The 16,053-nt window shown below is 34.8% G+C and overlaps 1 protein-coding gene across 1 annotated transcript in view; it reads left to right on the forward strand.

Annotated features, from left to right (window-relative positions):
• LOC117118846 (tyrosine-protein kinase JAK2-like) overlaps window positions 1-16,053 on the forward strand; it is a 47,771-nt gene that overhangs the window by 22,617 nt on the left and 9,101 nt on the right. The window contains exons 5-11 of the mRNA XM_033263570.1: window positions 9,740-9,888; window positions 10,213-10,359; window positions 11,285-11,532; window positions 11,900-12,106; window positions 13,680-13,828; window positions 15,230-15,368; window positions 15,815-15,967. Of these exons, the coding sequence (XP_033119461.1) occupies window positions 9,740-9,888; window positions 10,213-10,359; window positions 11,285-11,532; window positions 11,900-12,106; window positions 13,680-13,828; window positions 15,230-15,368; window positions 15,815-15,967 (1,192 nt within the window). The remainder of the gene's footprint in view (window positions 1-9,739; window positions 9,889-10,212; window positions 10,360-11,284; window positions 11,533-11,899; window positions 12,107-13,679; window positions 13,829-15,229; window positions 15,369-15,814; window positions 15,968-16,053) is intronic.

Consider the following 16,053-nt stretch of genomic DNA (forward strand, 5'->3'; position numbering starts at 1 on the left):
ACCACGATGCGATGGTTTATTTCAGCACTTTGTCGTTGTGGAATGATGTAAACATGTAGCTACTATAAGCGCCTCTGTATGGTACTCACGGACCACGCCCATACGCAATTCAGCACAACGACGCTGCGAGTTATGGGTTATTCTCCTACTTTACTTTTCTTTACCTTTACCCTTGGGGAAGGCACAGGTACTTACCCCTTGGTCTATAGGATGTTCTGACATTGGATGTATTTTAGTTTTTAATGTGCTGATAAATTTTTTTTTTAAATTCAATTTAATTCAACATTACATTTATTTCTCTTTTTTCATGTACAGCTTTAAATTAAAAAGGTAAATATTAATTTCAGAAGAGAGGCAAAAACCCAAAAAGCAAAAGCTTGTGAAGGGCTGCCTGAATAAAAAAAATAAAAAACAAAAACAAAACAAAAAAGAAAAAAAATAGTCAATAACATGCAGGGATATTCAGTAAAAATATTAAACTTAAATAAAATGAATACCGTTAGAAAATATCAGTGATAAAATATTTAACTAGGGATAAAAATGAACTTAATTTAGTTTCAGAATTCATGGCTGTATGTAGATATTAGATACTTTTTTAGATTTATCGAGAACAAATTTGTTGATAGGGATTTAATTAAATTGGTAGGTAGACTGTTGCAAAGTTTGGGCTGAATATTGTGTTGAAAATACAACGTTTTGTGTAAGAGATGTATTTTGTTTACGGTTCATGTATTATGACACCTAAGAATACAGAAAAGTACATTGTTGTAAGCGGTTAATAGCATATATTTTCAAAAGGGAATGAGAAGTAAACAGTGAGTTGAAATGGGCTTGTGGAGGTGCATTGGCAATAAGCCTAACATTTTTTTTTGCAAAAGGAGGAGTTTATTTATGTAGGAAGGGTAGGTGTTTCCACAGGTGATAATATTACAATATTTAAGATAAGGAAGAATTAGGGAACAGTAAATAGTACATAAAATTGTTTGGGGAATAAAGGATGAAAGTCTGTAAATAATGCCGCAACTTTTAGATAAAGGCCACACAAATTTGTCTTTGTTTTATATCTTGAGAGGTTTTTCCATATTTTTATTTTTAGACAATAATCTATTCTTGAATGCAGTGGAAAGTAGTTATTGTAAAGCTTTTACATGAACATGCATACAGCACACATTAATTTAGAATCTTATTAACATAGCAATTAAACATACTAATGAGATGTGTTTGTAGTCAACCAGTACAGTAATTCTCTATTGATTGTGTGTGCTTTGTACTAAACTGTTTACACTGTGAGCACTGCAGTATTTTTATGATCCCGATGGTGTTTATATGCCTCAACATTTTCATGAGCCTCTGTACATATGTGACTGTTCTTTCAATAAAGCATTGGGCATATTTTTTGCATGTGAAGACGATCATCATTATCATCAGAATAAGACAAAAAAAAAAATCAATCAAGAACAACTGATAATGAATGCAAGTGTGAGAATGGTTAACATGCAGTAGCAACCAAGTGTATTTGATCTTTTGAAGTAGTTTTAACAGAACAAGTCTACTGTATGTGTGTGTCTCACAAACACAAGTTTATGCTCTAATTTTGTGGGGCCTTTGCGACAATATCCAATGGGCAGTGAATACTCCTTATCTGCACTGTTCACTTTTTCAGTTACAACAGTAGACCCCTGTTGGCAAATTTCTGGAGTCACTACTGAATTTAGTGTAGGAGGTGGGTATTATAGACTTATTAGGTTTAGTAAACTATTTTTCAGGGTACTAGGCAGTGCTGTAGGAGACTGTAGACTTTCTAAGGTAGAGTACTGCAGATAGGTGCTAGCTAACATGAACAGTACTGTAGGTGTACTTGCACAATACATTCTATCATGCGATACATTTTCCAATCAGGATTGGGAATATCAGGATAATTACATTTTCAACAGTTATAAGAAATATGAATTATGCTGCCCACCAAAATCATGGCCTGGAGTGATCCTCGTAGGATTGACTTGGGACGGATGTGTGGTCCTTATTTTTGTAAAACTTCATATGCGCTCTATTCGAAACATGTGTGTTCTTATGTGACCTCCGACCTGTCAAGTTACCTGTTCACCACCCTCCCATGTGTTAACAACAGCTCATGTTTTGTAGCTGCCTCCAGTACAAAGTGGAATTGGTGGAATCTGTTTATAAGATAGATGTAGCAACGTTTATGCAAACCTTGATTGGCAATTATTTTATGTAACCAATCCCTGAGTTTTAAAATAATTGGAAATCAGTGACTAGCAATGCTGTGTTATATTTGTCTAACTTTAAATCAAATAAAAATGAATATTTAATTGATTAGCATGAAGTTTTTTTCTTAAAATTTATGTACTTGTATACGGATGATGTCTATAAGAGATAAACGAACCAAGTTTCTGGCTAGACTTTATAATATTACTCATTTATATTTATGGCACTAATCTCAAAAATGATTATGTTGATATTAGTTTCCACTCTTACAGCCGGCGAAGGTTAATGACTTGTTGTAGAACTAGTATAGTGTCGTGGTTTGTTTACAGTTTTTTTTTAATGAATTAGTTATTGAATGTTTGACAATTAATAGTACAATATTAACTGCCTGATGGGATTCATTAATTTGAAACTGTACCAAATAAAAGTGCAGAGATACAATATTAATGCAAACATCAATGTAAAAGCATAATTACTTGCACCAGATGTTAACTCTAGTGTACGTAATGTAGGCCAGGCCAATTGGAAAAGTACATTAGGTCATGGCCGAGGAATATGCAAAACTTGTGGCCTAGAAATACAGTATATTTGGGTATTAAAAGTCATTGGTTCTTGCTAATTCCAGCATATTATGTTTTTTGCAAGGGCGGGAAATATGCACAATTGTGGCCTAGATATTTATGTGGGTCTTCTTTTAATATACCACCAACTATATTATTATTACACAGATGTTTTATAATTATGCACCTATTCTTAGTTAGTCATGTTGTCCGCAATTTCTTAATGTATTCCATCAAAAGATAAATTACAATATGGTATGCATACATGCTATTTATTATACTTTCATTCAAACTATATCACTCCTCCAATCAAAGAACACCTCAGGATTTTTACATTTTAAACATAAATGAATTGATGGCAGGCCTGTAAACCAGGAGCACTGATAGTTTGGAAGAAAGCAGTTGGTTGGTTCATTGTGTAGTCCAGGCTGTGGCAGCGCTAGGATTTCCCAACAGCAGAAAAAGAGTTGTACTCAGGCAAAATGCGTCATCCGAGGGTAGGGTTTTGGAGGGAGATCCCCCTCCCCAAGGAGAAACTTCTTTAAAATAATATTGCTAAATGCTCATACAGGTCATATTGACCTAAGAAAAAGGTGTTTGATAATGCTAAGTCAATCATAAAAGTCATTAATAACCTGTCAAAATGTCATTTTATAGGCCTATCCAATTCGGGCCAACTTTTGATATAAACATTGTAAAATATATAAAAATTCCCCCCCCCCTTTCCCCCTCCCCACCATTAGGCCTGTCTCTTATACACATCTAGATGTGCATGTTGAGCTGCCACTGGTTCCAGGAAAAAGAGAAGCATATAGGGAATTTAATCATCAATTGCATTGATTTAACAGCGGGGGTGGTTAGATTCAGAAGATGAGGGTCGCTTTCAGCTTTGATGTTGACCTACTGTAAATTGTATTACCTTTTGACCACAACTGGTGTGAGAACATGTTGAATGCAACCGATCTCTCTTGAATTTGCATTTGTACAGAATAATTTATTCAGATTGTAATTAACATTTGTTCATTATTCATTTGAACAAGTATTAAATGTTGTTATAAGATTAAGAGATTTCCTGGTTTATTGTTGCACAAAAGTTCAACACTATTCATACTAAACTGGTTCAATTCACCTGGCCCTCTGCAGTGAAGCATAATCTACTAAAATACAGGAAATATTATCAATTCTTTATCTTATTTTTTAATCTTGTATCATATTGAGTTATAAGGAAGTTCTATTTTTCTTTTCTTTTCACCTTGAATTTGTTTTAACCTGTATTTTTAACATATTCATTAGTCCATTTTGTTTGGTTTTTTAGGGAGGTGCATTTCCCCCTGTTTTGTTGGATGTCTAAGCACACAGAAATGTTGCTTACTTGTACTATGCAAGTCAACCTTGCAAGATATTTAACTCATGTTAAAACTATCAACATGTTATATAAAAAAACATGTTGCATGCCCATATATAGGCATGGTGACATGATAGTATGACCATATATAGGCACCTTGTGAAAATATATATACTACTGATGATTATTACTCTGAGGGATCAGTAACTAGATACCACTAATTTGCAGCACTGTATATAAATTAATATTTATTTATATTTATTTTATATCCAAAAAAATATAAATAAAATAAAATAAAATCTTACCATTCATGATTTAATTCTATGCCTCCATATTTTACACTTTCCATCTGCATTGTTCATAAGTTTACTGTACATTTGTTATTAGTAATATCAGAGTCAATTAATCATCACCATATATTGTATGTCAGTGGCGGATCCAAGGGGGGTTCAATGGGTTCGGACAAACCCCCCTTTATGAAAAAATGAACAAAAAATACAACTGGGTCCCGGCTTACAAAATGCATGCTTACCTACCTAGGCATAGGTTGGCAGATCGGACAAAATAGGCTTAAAATACAATTTTCAAAACTGTCTTTGGTTTGACATCGTAATAATTTATGTACGAAAGTGCGTTCTTCAGGCCATATCGGTTCATCGATCCATTAAAGAAATATTAGATATCCAACTAAGCCTACTCAATATTGTTGGAATTGGAACATAATAATTATATTGCCTATATCTTTGATTTTTTTTCTCAATGTAGGCCTAAGAATGAGAAAAATTACCAGACCTTTTCCAAGAGGGGAAAACCTTGAAATTTGAAGAACTTATTAAAGGTCATTAAAAGACACCTGACGCCGAGAAAGCTCATTTCCGGCCAACTAGGAATCAAAATTTTCCCAAGGATGACCCCCGACCCCCTTTTAATTTTGGAATTTTTAAAAACATTTTGAACCCCATTCTTTTAAATCCTGGATCCGACCTTGTATGTTTAATAAATTTAAATTAAATTTAAATAGTTCCTTTGCTACTTTTTTTTTTTTTGTGAAATGAAACATGTACACTTTATCCCCATCCACCCCATCTACTCCCATATTTTAGTACTTTTGTTTATGCGATAGAAGTGGCCACATTTCACCTTTTGATGGTATCACCAGGCCATTTCAAAAGTTAGAAATAAAAGTTTAATCCATTTCCTAGCAACATATGGATAACACAAACTGTTTACATGAAGTAAAGCAATTTAAGGCGATTTGTAGCGAAAAACCATTGATTTTGTAAGAAACTCATGCTTTGAGATTCATGTCCTTGACTCTTTAAGTTCATGGTGGAATTTTTTTTTGCCATAACATAATGTTTTCTTTTCTTACTTTAACTCGAGAGTTATACAGTACTACAAATCACAAAAGTGCACATTGCAACCCGGGAAGGTATTAGCCCTAATCTTCTTGTAGATGATAATACCATTATCTATTATTATTTCAAAATGTGAACAAGTATAAAGTATAGTATCCAACTGATGTCATGATTAACAAACAGTAATTAAATTAAAGACTCTATAAAAATTAGGCTCCCAGCGGGAGTAGGTGTGTACTGCTTGAAATAGGTTTTTTGGCTACTTTTAACTCATAACTCATCCATGCTTTCTGTGTTGGCAATTGATATGAACAACTGTACAAGTGACCACTAGTTGACTTTTTAGTTCTTTCTAGGACAGATCTAGGCATGGCATCGTATTTCTTTAGCTTCAATGCCTCTCATCACTCCTTTGACCAAAATATTGTAACTAATACCATTTAGGTATGTCAAATCCATTAACAATTTAAAACATTAAACTGCAGCATACCATCAAGAAAATAATAGAATCACCCATCATATTTAGGTACAATATTTTTGAGTGCTGCCTGAAAACAAGAAGCAATTCCATTATTTTCTTTTATGCTCAAGGTTGATTTAATTGAATTTCTGTGCCCTTGTCCTTTGACCTTTTCTTACGAATATTGAATGGTGTCTTCTTCGATTATTATGTACCATTCCACTAAGTTTTATAATGATCCACTAGGTCATTAGATGACAGACAGCAGTGAATACTGTACCATATTGGTGGAGGTAATGATAATGATTGATAATAATAAAGATGATACTTTCCAATGGAATATGCATCAAAACAGTTCAGTCTTGTTAATTTTTCTATCAAATTCTATATTACCGTACTGTATATATTCCGAGTGAACCAGTAGACCAGGGTAACCCCTACTCCTCTCAAAAGATGTACTGGGTTCTTTAAAGTGCACATGAGCATTTGTGTACACTGGGCCTACGGTTTATAGTCCTTATCCGAGAAGATTTGTTCCACTACCAGAACTATAGAACTATATATAGGCATGTCGCATTTTTTTTTTTTTTGTCAAATACAGTTTGGTAGTCTGCAAAAGGCTCTAGTCAGTAAAAGTGTGTGAATCTGCTTGTTTAAGGTATTCAAGCAGTTTTCAATCAAATTATTTTCCGCCCAAATAATTTTGATCTTGCCTTTTAATTTGTGCATACCTACCTGTACATTTGTGTATTCTATTTGTTGTAACACTAACAGTTTAGAAACCCTATTGTGTGGCATATAGTAACGCTATTGTTGCGTTTGTTATTAAAGATGTGCAAACAGACAAAGCAGGCTACAGTTATACAGGGTAGAGGTGATCAATAGCCCAATAATTGAAGGGGTGTAAGAATACCAATACTTAATGTACTATACTGTTTACCCAGACTGTGTATTTGACAAATGCACTTGTTTTGTGATCAATCTGTTGTCTCACCTCTTTTATAGACAGCATTCCCGGCATTACCTTTGTAAATGTGTTTAGCATAAGCGTACGTCTACATGTACTGTTATTTTCTCAATGAATTGGGCGTTTACAGATAATAAATACTTGGTATTAGAGTGAGGTAGGCGCTATTTCGTGTTTATTTGTTTCTGATGTTTACAAAATCATTCACATGGTGCCTGTCACTGTCGCTGTGAGTGCAGTGCCAGTAAGGGATAGGCCTACGCGATACCGATCGTTCAGTAGATAGAAACAAAGGGGTCCGATGTGTCCGAGGGGGAGAGAGTGTTAACGGTAAACCAAGGGGCTGACTAGACCCTCTGGGAGTGTTAATATTTTTATTTGGGTTTGCTTAGTACTGTATGGCCCAAAATAGACCTCCCGCCACCACTGCTCGAGGATGTGTAATCTCATGGGGGTGGCAATCAATGGTAATCAATTCAATTTTATATTTTTGATGCCGACGATCTTGTCATGGCGTTGGATGCCTGGGGAATGCCTGCTGGCACCAACACTGCTTGGGGTGCAGAATGGCATTGTAGTTAGACCCCCAGCAAGAAATCAAAATGTATTAAAACTACAAATATTAATGATAACTTAATCTGAACCACGGTCCCCATCAGGGTCTGATTTTATAAATATGCTAATCTATTGTAAACAATTATCCACATTAGGTATTATATTGTTATTCATGTACAAGTATTTAGCACTTTTAGGGCCATAAAACCCTTGTAACTCAAGAGTGAAACATAGCATGAGCCACATTTTTTCAGCCCGTCAAGAATGCTCGTTTCTGTCTGTCTCAAAATGGATTTTGAATCCTTTTTTCTTTGACATTTCTTGACTTTTATATGGAGTATTAGTATCTTGCTTCGCAAAAGAAAGTAAATGTACCATAAAAGTACATTGTCCTGTTATTAATGCCCATGAATGAGGGTTGTGATGTGGCATAGTGGCTTGTTTGATATCAAAGATCTTACTCAACCCGCATGAAAAGCATTATTCAATTCCAGCCTTTGTCCTCGCCTTTTGTACGTTATTGAATGCATCTGTTGAAATATCTATTGCCCATTGTATAGATGATTTAATGAAAATGGAACTGTTTGATAATTTTAATACAGAAAGGTTTGCACCCATTTTTAGTTTTGTCTCAAAATCATCACTATTTTTTTTCTTTCACATGTATAGTAATGTGTTTATTCTGCTTTAGCATATACCTCTTTGGGACTTAAATAATCATTATTTTTAGTTGTTATTCTAATTAAACTTAGATAAGATGATCTAAGAGTTTGAGTTAAAGCTTTACAATTATCATTGACTGTACTCTCAGGAGTTCTTTAATTAGCAAGAAACAACTGATTCAATAAGTCGGTTATCTTTAATTAGTCCATGCTATCTAGTGTCATGTGACATTGGCAAATACTAATATGATATGACGTCGTCATGCCCATATATGGTTGTAGTATCGCATCATAATGTCCATATATTGGCATAATATGACATCGTAATGTCCTTAGGGAGACATTTGTCACAGAGGACAACTTTACCGTGTGAACAGCCAGTATAGTTTGATGTGCTGTTTCAATTTTAGTTTTTACTGTAAGTACGGTAGATGAAAACAAAAATAAGGAAGTTGAAGTTCAATTTTAGTTCTTAAATTTCAAGAGAAAACAACTATTAGGAAATTAAGGTGTTTTGTTTTACCAAGAAAATTTAATATATTACTATCTATACTTCCTCCAGACTGAAAGGGAAAAGAAAAGGCTTCATTGTAATATCTAGGGCTTGCTTCTGCTGAGGTAAAAGCATGTGTTTTTAAATGGTTATTAAAAGTACATGTTTTTTCCCCCAACAGAAACAGGCCAAAAAAAACCAAAAATAATGCGTTCTAAAAATGCCTGTTTTAACAAACATCCATTATAGGGTTGGTGTTCAGAAAACATGTTTTGTGGTACACTTTTCAGCTGCAATGCAGTACCGTGTTAGTCATGACCTGTCGGTGACCCAAACTGACCTCTTCGTTGGTTCGATCGTTTCGTTTCGGGATATTAGGGGCAAAGAAAAAAATGGAACCAACAGGATGACAAGCTTTAGGCTTACCATAATTTTTTCATACTTTCGCGGTGTGTTGTTTACTTCTTTCGCAGCATGCGCTGTTAGCTTACAGCAAGTAAGGTCAACTTCAACTTCCATAGGTGATTGGCATTATAAGCTCCGCCCACCTACCTCTATCAACGCTGGCAGTACCATGTTTTTAGCAGTTGCACTTTTCACTAGAAACACGTTCCGAAGGAAATTAACGGTTTTTAAAAAACACATTTTTGACGTTGTTCAGCAGAAACATGCCCTAAATAAACTGTATTTAAAAAATATTTTCAGTGGAAAGCAACATGAAAAAAAATTAATTGACGATTTAAAAAATTCCAGTAAGTGACATAAAAAAGGCAGAGGTCTGCGGTCAAGTCCTATATTGTGGTGGTATAAAGAATATGATGTTGCAGTGTATTGTAGAAATTGGATTGATAAATTGTGAGGAAGAAATAAGTATTCTTATCTGAATATTTTAGAGAGAAAGTGGGTGTAATTAAATAAGAGTCCATATTTTAGAGTGGTGGGTGTGCTAATGGACCAAAAATATTTTATGTTCTATCTTTATAAGCGACGGTTTAGCTCATGTAACATCTTGAAGAAGTTCCTGTTTATGAAAAAATAAAATAAAACATACAATATGTGTCAGTATTTCATTATGATTTATTACAGTCTATTGGTTTTTCTGTTATCTTACAGACGAACCGAGGCATTTGACAAACTGCGAAAAGCTGGACTGGATGATGGCACTTACCTAATTCGCCAAAATCCTGAGAAGTATGACAGTTATTGTCTGAGTGTAGTGTATGGCCAAGAATTCAAGAACTACAAAATCAAAATTGAAGATGGTATGCAGAATTGTTGACTTGTGTTTGTTGAATGTCAAGATATAATGTTTTTTTAATTAAGACTGACTTTTTATCTGATTAACTGAAACTAAGATGTCATTTCATTAGTGAATTGATATATATTTGCCATATCTAATATATAGGTTCACATGTATCATTGGTGAATTAATGTACATTTTCCTTACCTAATTTGCATACAGGTGAACCTGTATCATTAAATAAGCAAGATTTGTTTGAATCATTATAAATGTTAATGTAATTGATACATATTCTGTCATTTCATTGGTGAATTGATGTATATTTCCTTATCTAATTTGCATACAGGTGAACGTGTATCATTGAATGAGCAAAATTCGTTTGAATCATTACGAAGTTTAATGGAATTCTACCGAAATCAAGAGAATTGCTGGTGCTTGGACGGCCCGCTTAAAAAGTGTATAACAAGTACATCAAGCTCTGGTACCACCACGGGTAAAGTCATTTGTCATAACTTTATTGTATGTACTATAACCAAATACAAAAGGTGACCAGGAAATAGCATCCCTAATCAAGCTATGCCGCTCTTAACTACAATCATCATAATCATACATACTTACTTATGCCTTGTCACACTTGTCCAGAGCATAGGCCATCAACTACGGATCTACATTTAATACGATTATGGGCCACTGCTTCTATTTCCTTTCAGGTATATTCTTCCTTCTTCATTTCATTCTCCACTTCCCTTCTCCAAGTGTTTTTTTTTAGTGTTCCATGTTAGTGCTTGTTATGGTGTGATTTTGTGTTTTCTTCAACGCATGTCTAATCCAACCCCATTTCCTTCTGGCGACTAAGTTTACAGCTGGTTCTTGATTTGTTTTTTTTCCAAAGCTCTTCATTACTAATTTTATTTGGCCACCATATTTTTAAAATTCTCTTCAATTTATTTATAAATTTTCTTTGGTTTGTTTAAACCTATTTAATCGTTAGATTTTGGGATGATGTACTGCAGAGTGGGTATGTGGGCGCTTGTGTGGGTGTCTACATAAATCTCAGCTTCGAATTAATTCAATTTGAAATGTGGTAACAAAATTAGCTCTGAATTTTAACAAATATTATTAAGTTACAAATGAGTAGTATAGTAGTTGTGGTCCTGTCTCTCAACTTGGGGGGGTCAGAGGTTCATATCTTGATGGGATATACACGTATTTGTCCCTCTACATGTAGGCATATTTTTGCTGTATTCTGTAGTGATTTATCATATGGTTCGCCAAAAACGAAGTAATTTTACAAGAATTCGGTACCTGGAAGAGTGTGATTGATTTGCAATGAATTGATCTGGATAAAACCTGGTTTCCATAAAAATCGCTAAATTTAGGCAACATACCAACTATAGATTCTTTTATTTTCTCTTCAGACAACTCCTTATTAATTACAAGCCGAACAGGGTGTCCAGCGCCTCCAAGTTCTCCAATTCCGACTCGTACCAGTATGAACTACATCCGTGAATCCGACTTAACAGATCCTTCTACATGGCGCCCTCTTGGTAACGGCAAATTTATTGAGGTGAAGCTGGGAGAGCTAAATCAGCTTGGAATACCTGTACGTAGAGTTAATGCTGTTATTAAGATGCCAAAAGAAGGTGCTCCATCAGACTTCAATATGGTATACAATTTTTTAAATAATTTTACTTTCTTTTATATTTGGAGCTTGCCATACCATAACCAGCTTCAGTGACCAAAACAAGAAAATTGACTTTTTAATATATTCATATATTCATATATTCATAATACTGGCACATTCTTATGCTAATTACTCTGTTTAACATTTAGCTACTGTATGTCTGCTTTGTGGATGTCAAGCCTCATTTATTATTTTTTTACATTAGTATGTACAATTTTATTATTACATTTATTATATTATATTTATTAATATCATTGGAATTTCACCTGAGACCTGGATACAAGGACCACTTTTAAGTAATTATAGTTATTTTAAATTATTTAACACATTTATGTTTCCGTTGGTTAAGATGTTCAGCCAGCTAGCAGACAAATTGTCGGGACTGAAGCATGCGCATATCATTCGCTTTGAAGGCATAAGTTTCAACTACCGCAGTATCTTTGAGTATGCTGATAAAGGACCATTGGATAAGTACCTGGACAGTTACAAATTGCACCTCAAGAAACCTCACCTTCTGCATGCAGCCACACAAATAGCAGATGCACTAGAATTTCTGGTAATTTTAATTCTTTTTATTTCATCGTCATCATCACTATTATCATCATCCCCCTGTCAGGCCACTGTTGCCCAATGGGCTCCTCAAACTCCATTCTGGCCTATTCTTTGCCAGATTTGCCCCAATATACTTCCAAGCTTTTTCTGGAAAAGATCACTCCATCTCCATCTTCATCTTTTTATTTATAATATGGATTTTGTGTTTAGTAGACACATGGCCGGTTGTCGTCTGGCAGTTCACCTTGTTAAGAGTAAATCCAGTTGAGTAAATGCGGTAGAGCAATGATGGGATGGGTCATGAGCTAAAGATAAAAATGAAAGTTTATGAAGTATGACGCTGTACAGTTATTCTAGTTTCATTGACCAAATCGCTGTCAGAGTTGCACTCTAAACTGTATGCGAAATATTAATTCGCGCTACATGGTCTATTGATTTAGAAAAAAACAAATTTCATTGGCCAAATTGATGTCAGAGCTGCACTCTGAACTGTATAGTGCTCCATGGTCTACTGATTTCGTAACAACAACAGTCTAGTAAAGCACTATTTCGAAAATGGAGTCGATGAGAGCGATGTGGATGTACTGTAGGCCTTGGCAGCGCTAAAAAAAATGAGTAGTAGTGTTGAGCTTCCTCCAAAAAAAAAAGCTAAAACACACGCAAACATGCATGCTAATAACGGAAAGTGTCCTGTCAGTTTGAAATCAAAACTACTGTAGGCGATGCCTGCGGTACGCTCAGTGTGATTGGTGCGGTGTTGATTTTCTGCCTAGGCCTAGGGCCTAGTCTTGCACGGCGGTATTGCTGATTGTGAGTCAAAATGGTTTTTATTTTACAATCCGATCACATTGGTACCATGTCTTAGGAATAATCCTCTCACATTGCCAAAACTCCGCTCAGAGGTTTTTCAGACTCCTCTTGTTGGCCTTGTAGGATTGGCATGTGTGAGTTTATCATCATGCTACCGTGTATGCAAAACTATAAAAAATTCATAATCATATTTATTACTGTTTGTCCATCTTAGTTTTATATAATATTTGGCTTGACCGGTACAAACTTCTGAAAATTTAATTAAACATTTCTGCTCTTTTATAAAATATCTTAAATAATTTTTCTAATAAAATTAATATACAACTAAAAATGAACAAACAGTAAAATATGAATCATGATGAAGCACTAATAGTTATATGGTTAAAGCCTAAAAACCTGTCCAGACTGTCAAATTTTATTTGATAAAAACATGCGACATGTCTAAATAAGGTCATGATGACATCACATCATGACCATATACAGGCACATCGTGACTATATATGGGCATGCAACAGTTTTTTTTCAAAGAAAATTTGATAGTCTGGACAGAGCTTAAAGCCCTGTCCAGACTACAAAATTTTATTTGACAAAAAAAATGACATGCCTAAATATGGTCATGATGACATCACATAATGACCATATATAGGCACATTATGACTATATATGGGACTGCTCAGACCTGCCACCAATAATTATAGTATTTGGTTTTCTAATGTGTCCTTAAAGAAATTATATAAATGTTTTTTTGGTTTTTTTTTTTTAAACAGGAGAAGAAACAAATTGTTCATGGCAGCATAGCTGCCCACAATGTTCTTGTCAAGCATCCCCCGCCTCGCTTCCACGTAAAAATAACTGACCTGATGATTGGCCGTTACTACTTTAAACTTGAAGATCGTCATCCAATCAGAATGAAGAGGTATGGATATGTTTGTCTGTAATTATATGATTAGTTAATGTAAGTTAATTATTCCATGAACCTATTAATAAGATATTAATAGATCCATAATTATTCTATGTTGACAGCAGTCAGCTATTTATAGTTACCTACAGGACACTGGGCCATCAAACTTTACCTTAAGCCTCTACTCACCTTTTCAACAGTCTCCCATCAATCAATAGTTTATCTTAACCTATTGTAAACCGGGTCATCAAACTTTCTCCTTAGCTGCTAATCGTATTTGGATCGTATTTGGAATACTCTTCGTAGTATTAATTTAAGAATTACAATTTCCTATTTACATATGAATTTTATAAAGTTTATCATGATGAATAAAATGTCTCCTGATGAAGAGTCCACTCTGTGGATGAAACCTGGGCTGATAAATTTTATATTTAGTCTTTAAAGTGCTGAGGTTTGTCATTTCTTATATTAGTTTATGTTGTTATGGTAATAACTGTTCTGTACCATGCATCGATTATATGAAGGGATGACCTCCTGACCATGCTCCATGATGTAAATATGACCTCAATCTGGCAATGATATGGCCACCCACAGATTATTTTTTTTATGAGTATAGAGAAGATAATATTTAGCTGCACAGAGTCTGTTATTAAATTGTTAAATCTTCAGTCTAGACTACTAATTAAAATATAGTTATGTATGTAAATATATGTAAATATAAACACCTAATGTAGATAGAGTAAAGACGAATTTGAAAACTAGTAAAGTTATTCAGGATTGTATTTAATGTGTGCAAGTCTCTTAGATTTATGGTTGTAAATTCTTTTATTGGGACAGATATATTAAATAATTATCAGAACTACTACTACACAATTTCGTCTTGAAAGAGTTCATAATTATTATCATTTACAGTAACTTAGAGAATGGAGAAAGATGGTGCCAAGGGTGATATGATAGCGGGTTGAACAGGGGAGGATCCAGAATTTTTTAAAGAGGGGCACAACATATTTAGAATAGATAATAAGTGGCTTGGGAGAGACACATGCCCCTGTGCCCCCCTACTAAATCCACCCTTGTAGAATATAGGGGATATAGTGTGTAGCAAGTAGGGGAAAAAGAAATGAAGGGATGGATAGTAGAAGAGAAATAAGAAAGAAAAAGTGTTCTTCAACGACCTTGTTAAACATTGATATGGTATGGTACTCTGTGTGTGCATGTAAATGTGTTTTTATAATTTTGATAGACCCTTATCTTACAATGGTTTGGCTCATAATTTCTTTTGTCTGATTCTAGTGAAACATAATTCAGTTTTAAAAAGAAAACTTTTTCGAATTCAACTTGATAGGGCAAACATGGTGGTTTGAAATTCAGTCATATACACTCTTTGTTGTAAGTTAACATTTGCTGGTTTTGCAGAGTGCGTTGGACTGCACCAGAGTTGCTAAGGGGAAAGCATGAACCGACAATGGCCAGTGACAAGTTTAGCTACGGTGTTTCACTATGGCAGATTATCGCTTACGGGCGCAAGCCCTATGCTGAGCTATCTGATGAACAGGTGAGTGCTTTTGTAAAGGTTAGTTTCCATACAATCGCTACGTGCTATGGCTGACAGCTTTCGGTGATGCTGATTGGTTAATGTCGAATCGTGGAGTTTTCCCGATTGTGCCGGAGACTGCTACGCTTATGCTGTAGGAGATTCTATTCACCTGTGTAAGGGGCTGTCCCTAAGTGAGGCTCGGTTTGCATTTATGATGCTCTATTCACCTGCATAAAGGGCTATTCACCTATGTGTGATGCTGTTCACCTGGTTAGGCTCAAATTACTTCTGTGAGGTTATATTAACCTGTATCAGGCTCAGATTTGTTACCACAAATAAGTCTTCACTCACCTGTGTGAGGATCCATTCACTTAAGCAACCCAAGTAGACCTTCATATTCTATGTTAAACTATGATCCAGTGGTAATTTCCACAAATATACCTGTTTTTATTCTTTTGCTGTAGGTCCGAGGCTTATATTTGAATGGACGAATTCCTGAGGTTGGCGACTGCCCAGAAGAGTTAAAGGAGATAGTAAACAGATGTTTGATGTTTCAACCATATAACAGACCCTCATTCCGAGATGTCTTGCGAGATGTTAGACAGGTTATGTTGAAGGTAATTTGTAAATAATGTATGTTATTTTTGATGAATTTCATGCACCTCTTTGTTATCTAATGTTCTATCCAGATTATCAAATCAAT

Source organism: Anneissia japonica, unplaced genomic scaffold (assembly GCF_011630105.1).
Source record: "Anneissia japonica isolate Jap-2015-1 unplaced genomic scaffold, ASM1163010v1 scaffold7370_len818893_cov191, whole genome shotgun sequence".
Lineage (NCBI taxonomy): Eukaryota > Metazoa > Echinodermata > Crinoidea > Comatulida > Comatulidae > Anneissia > Anneissia japonica.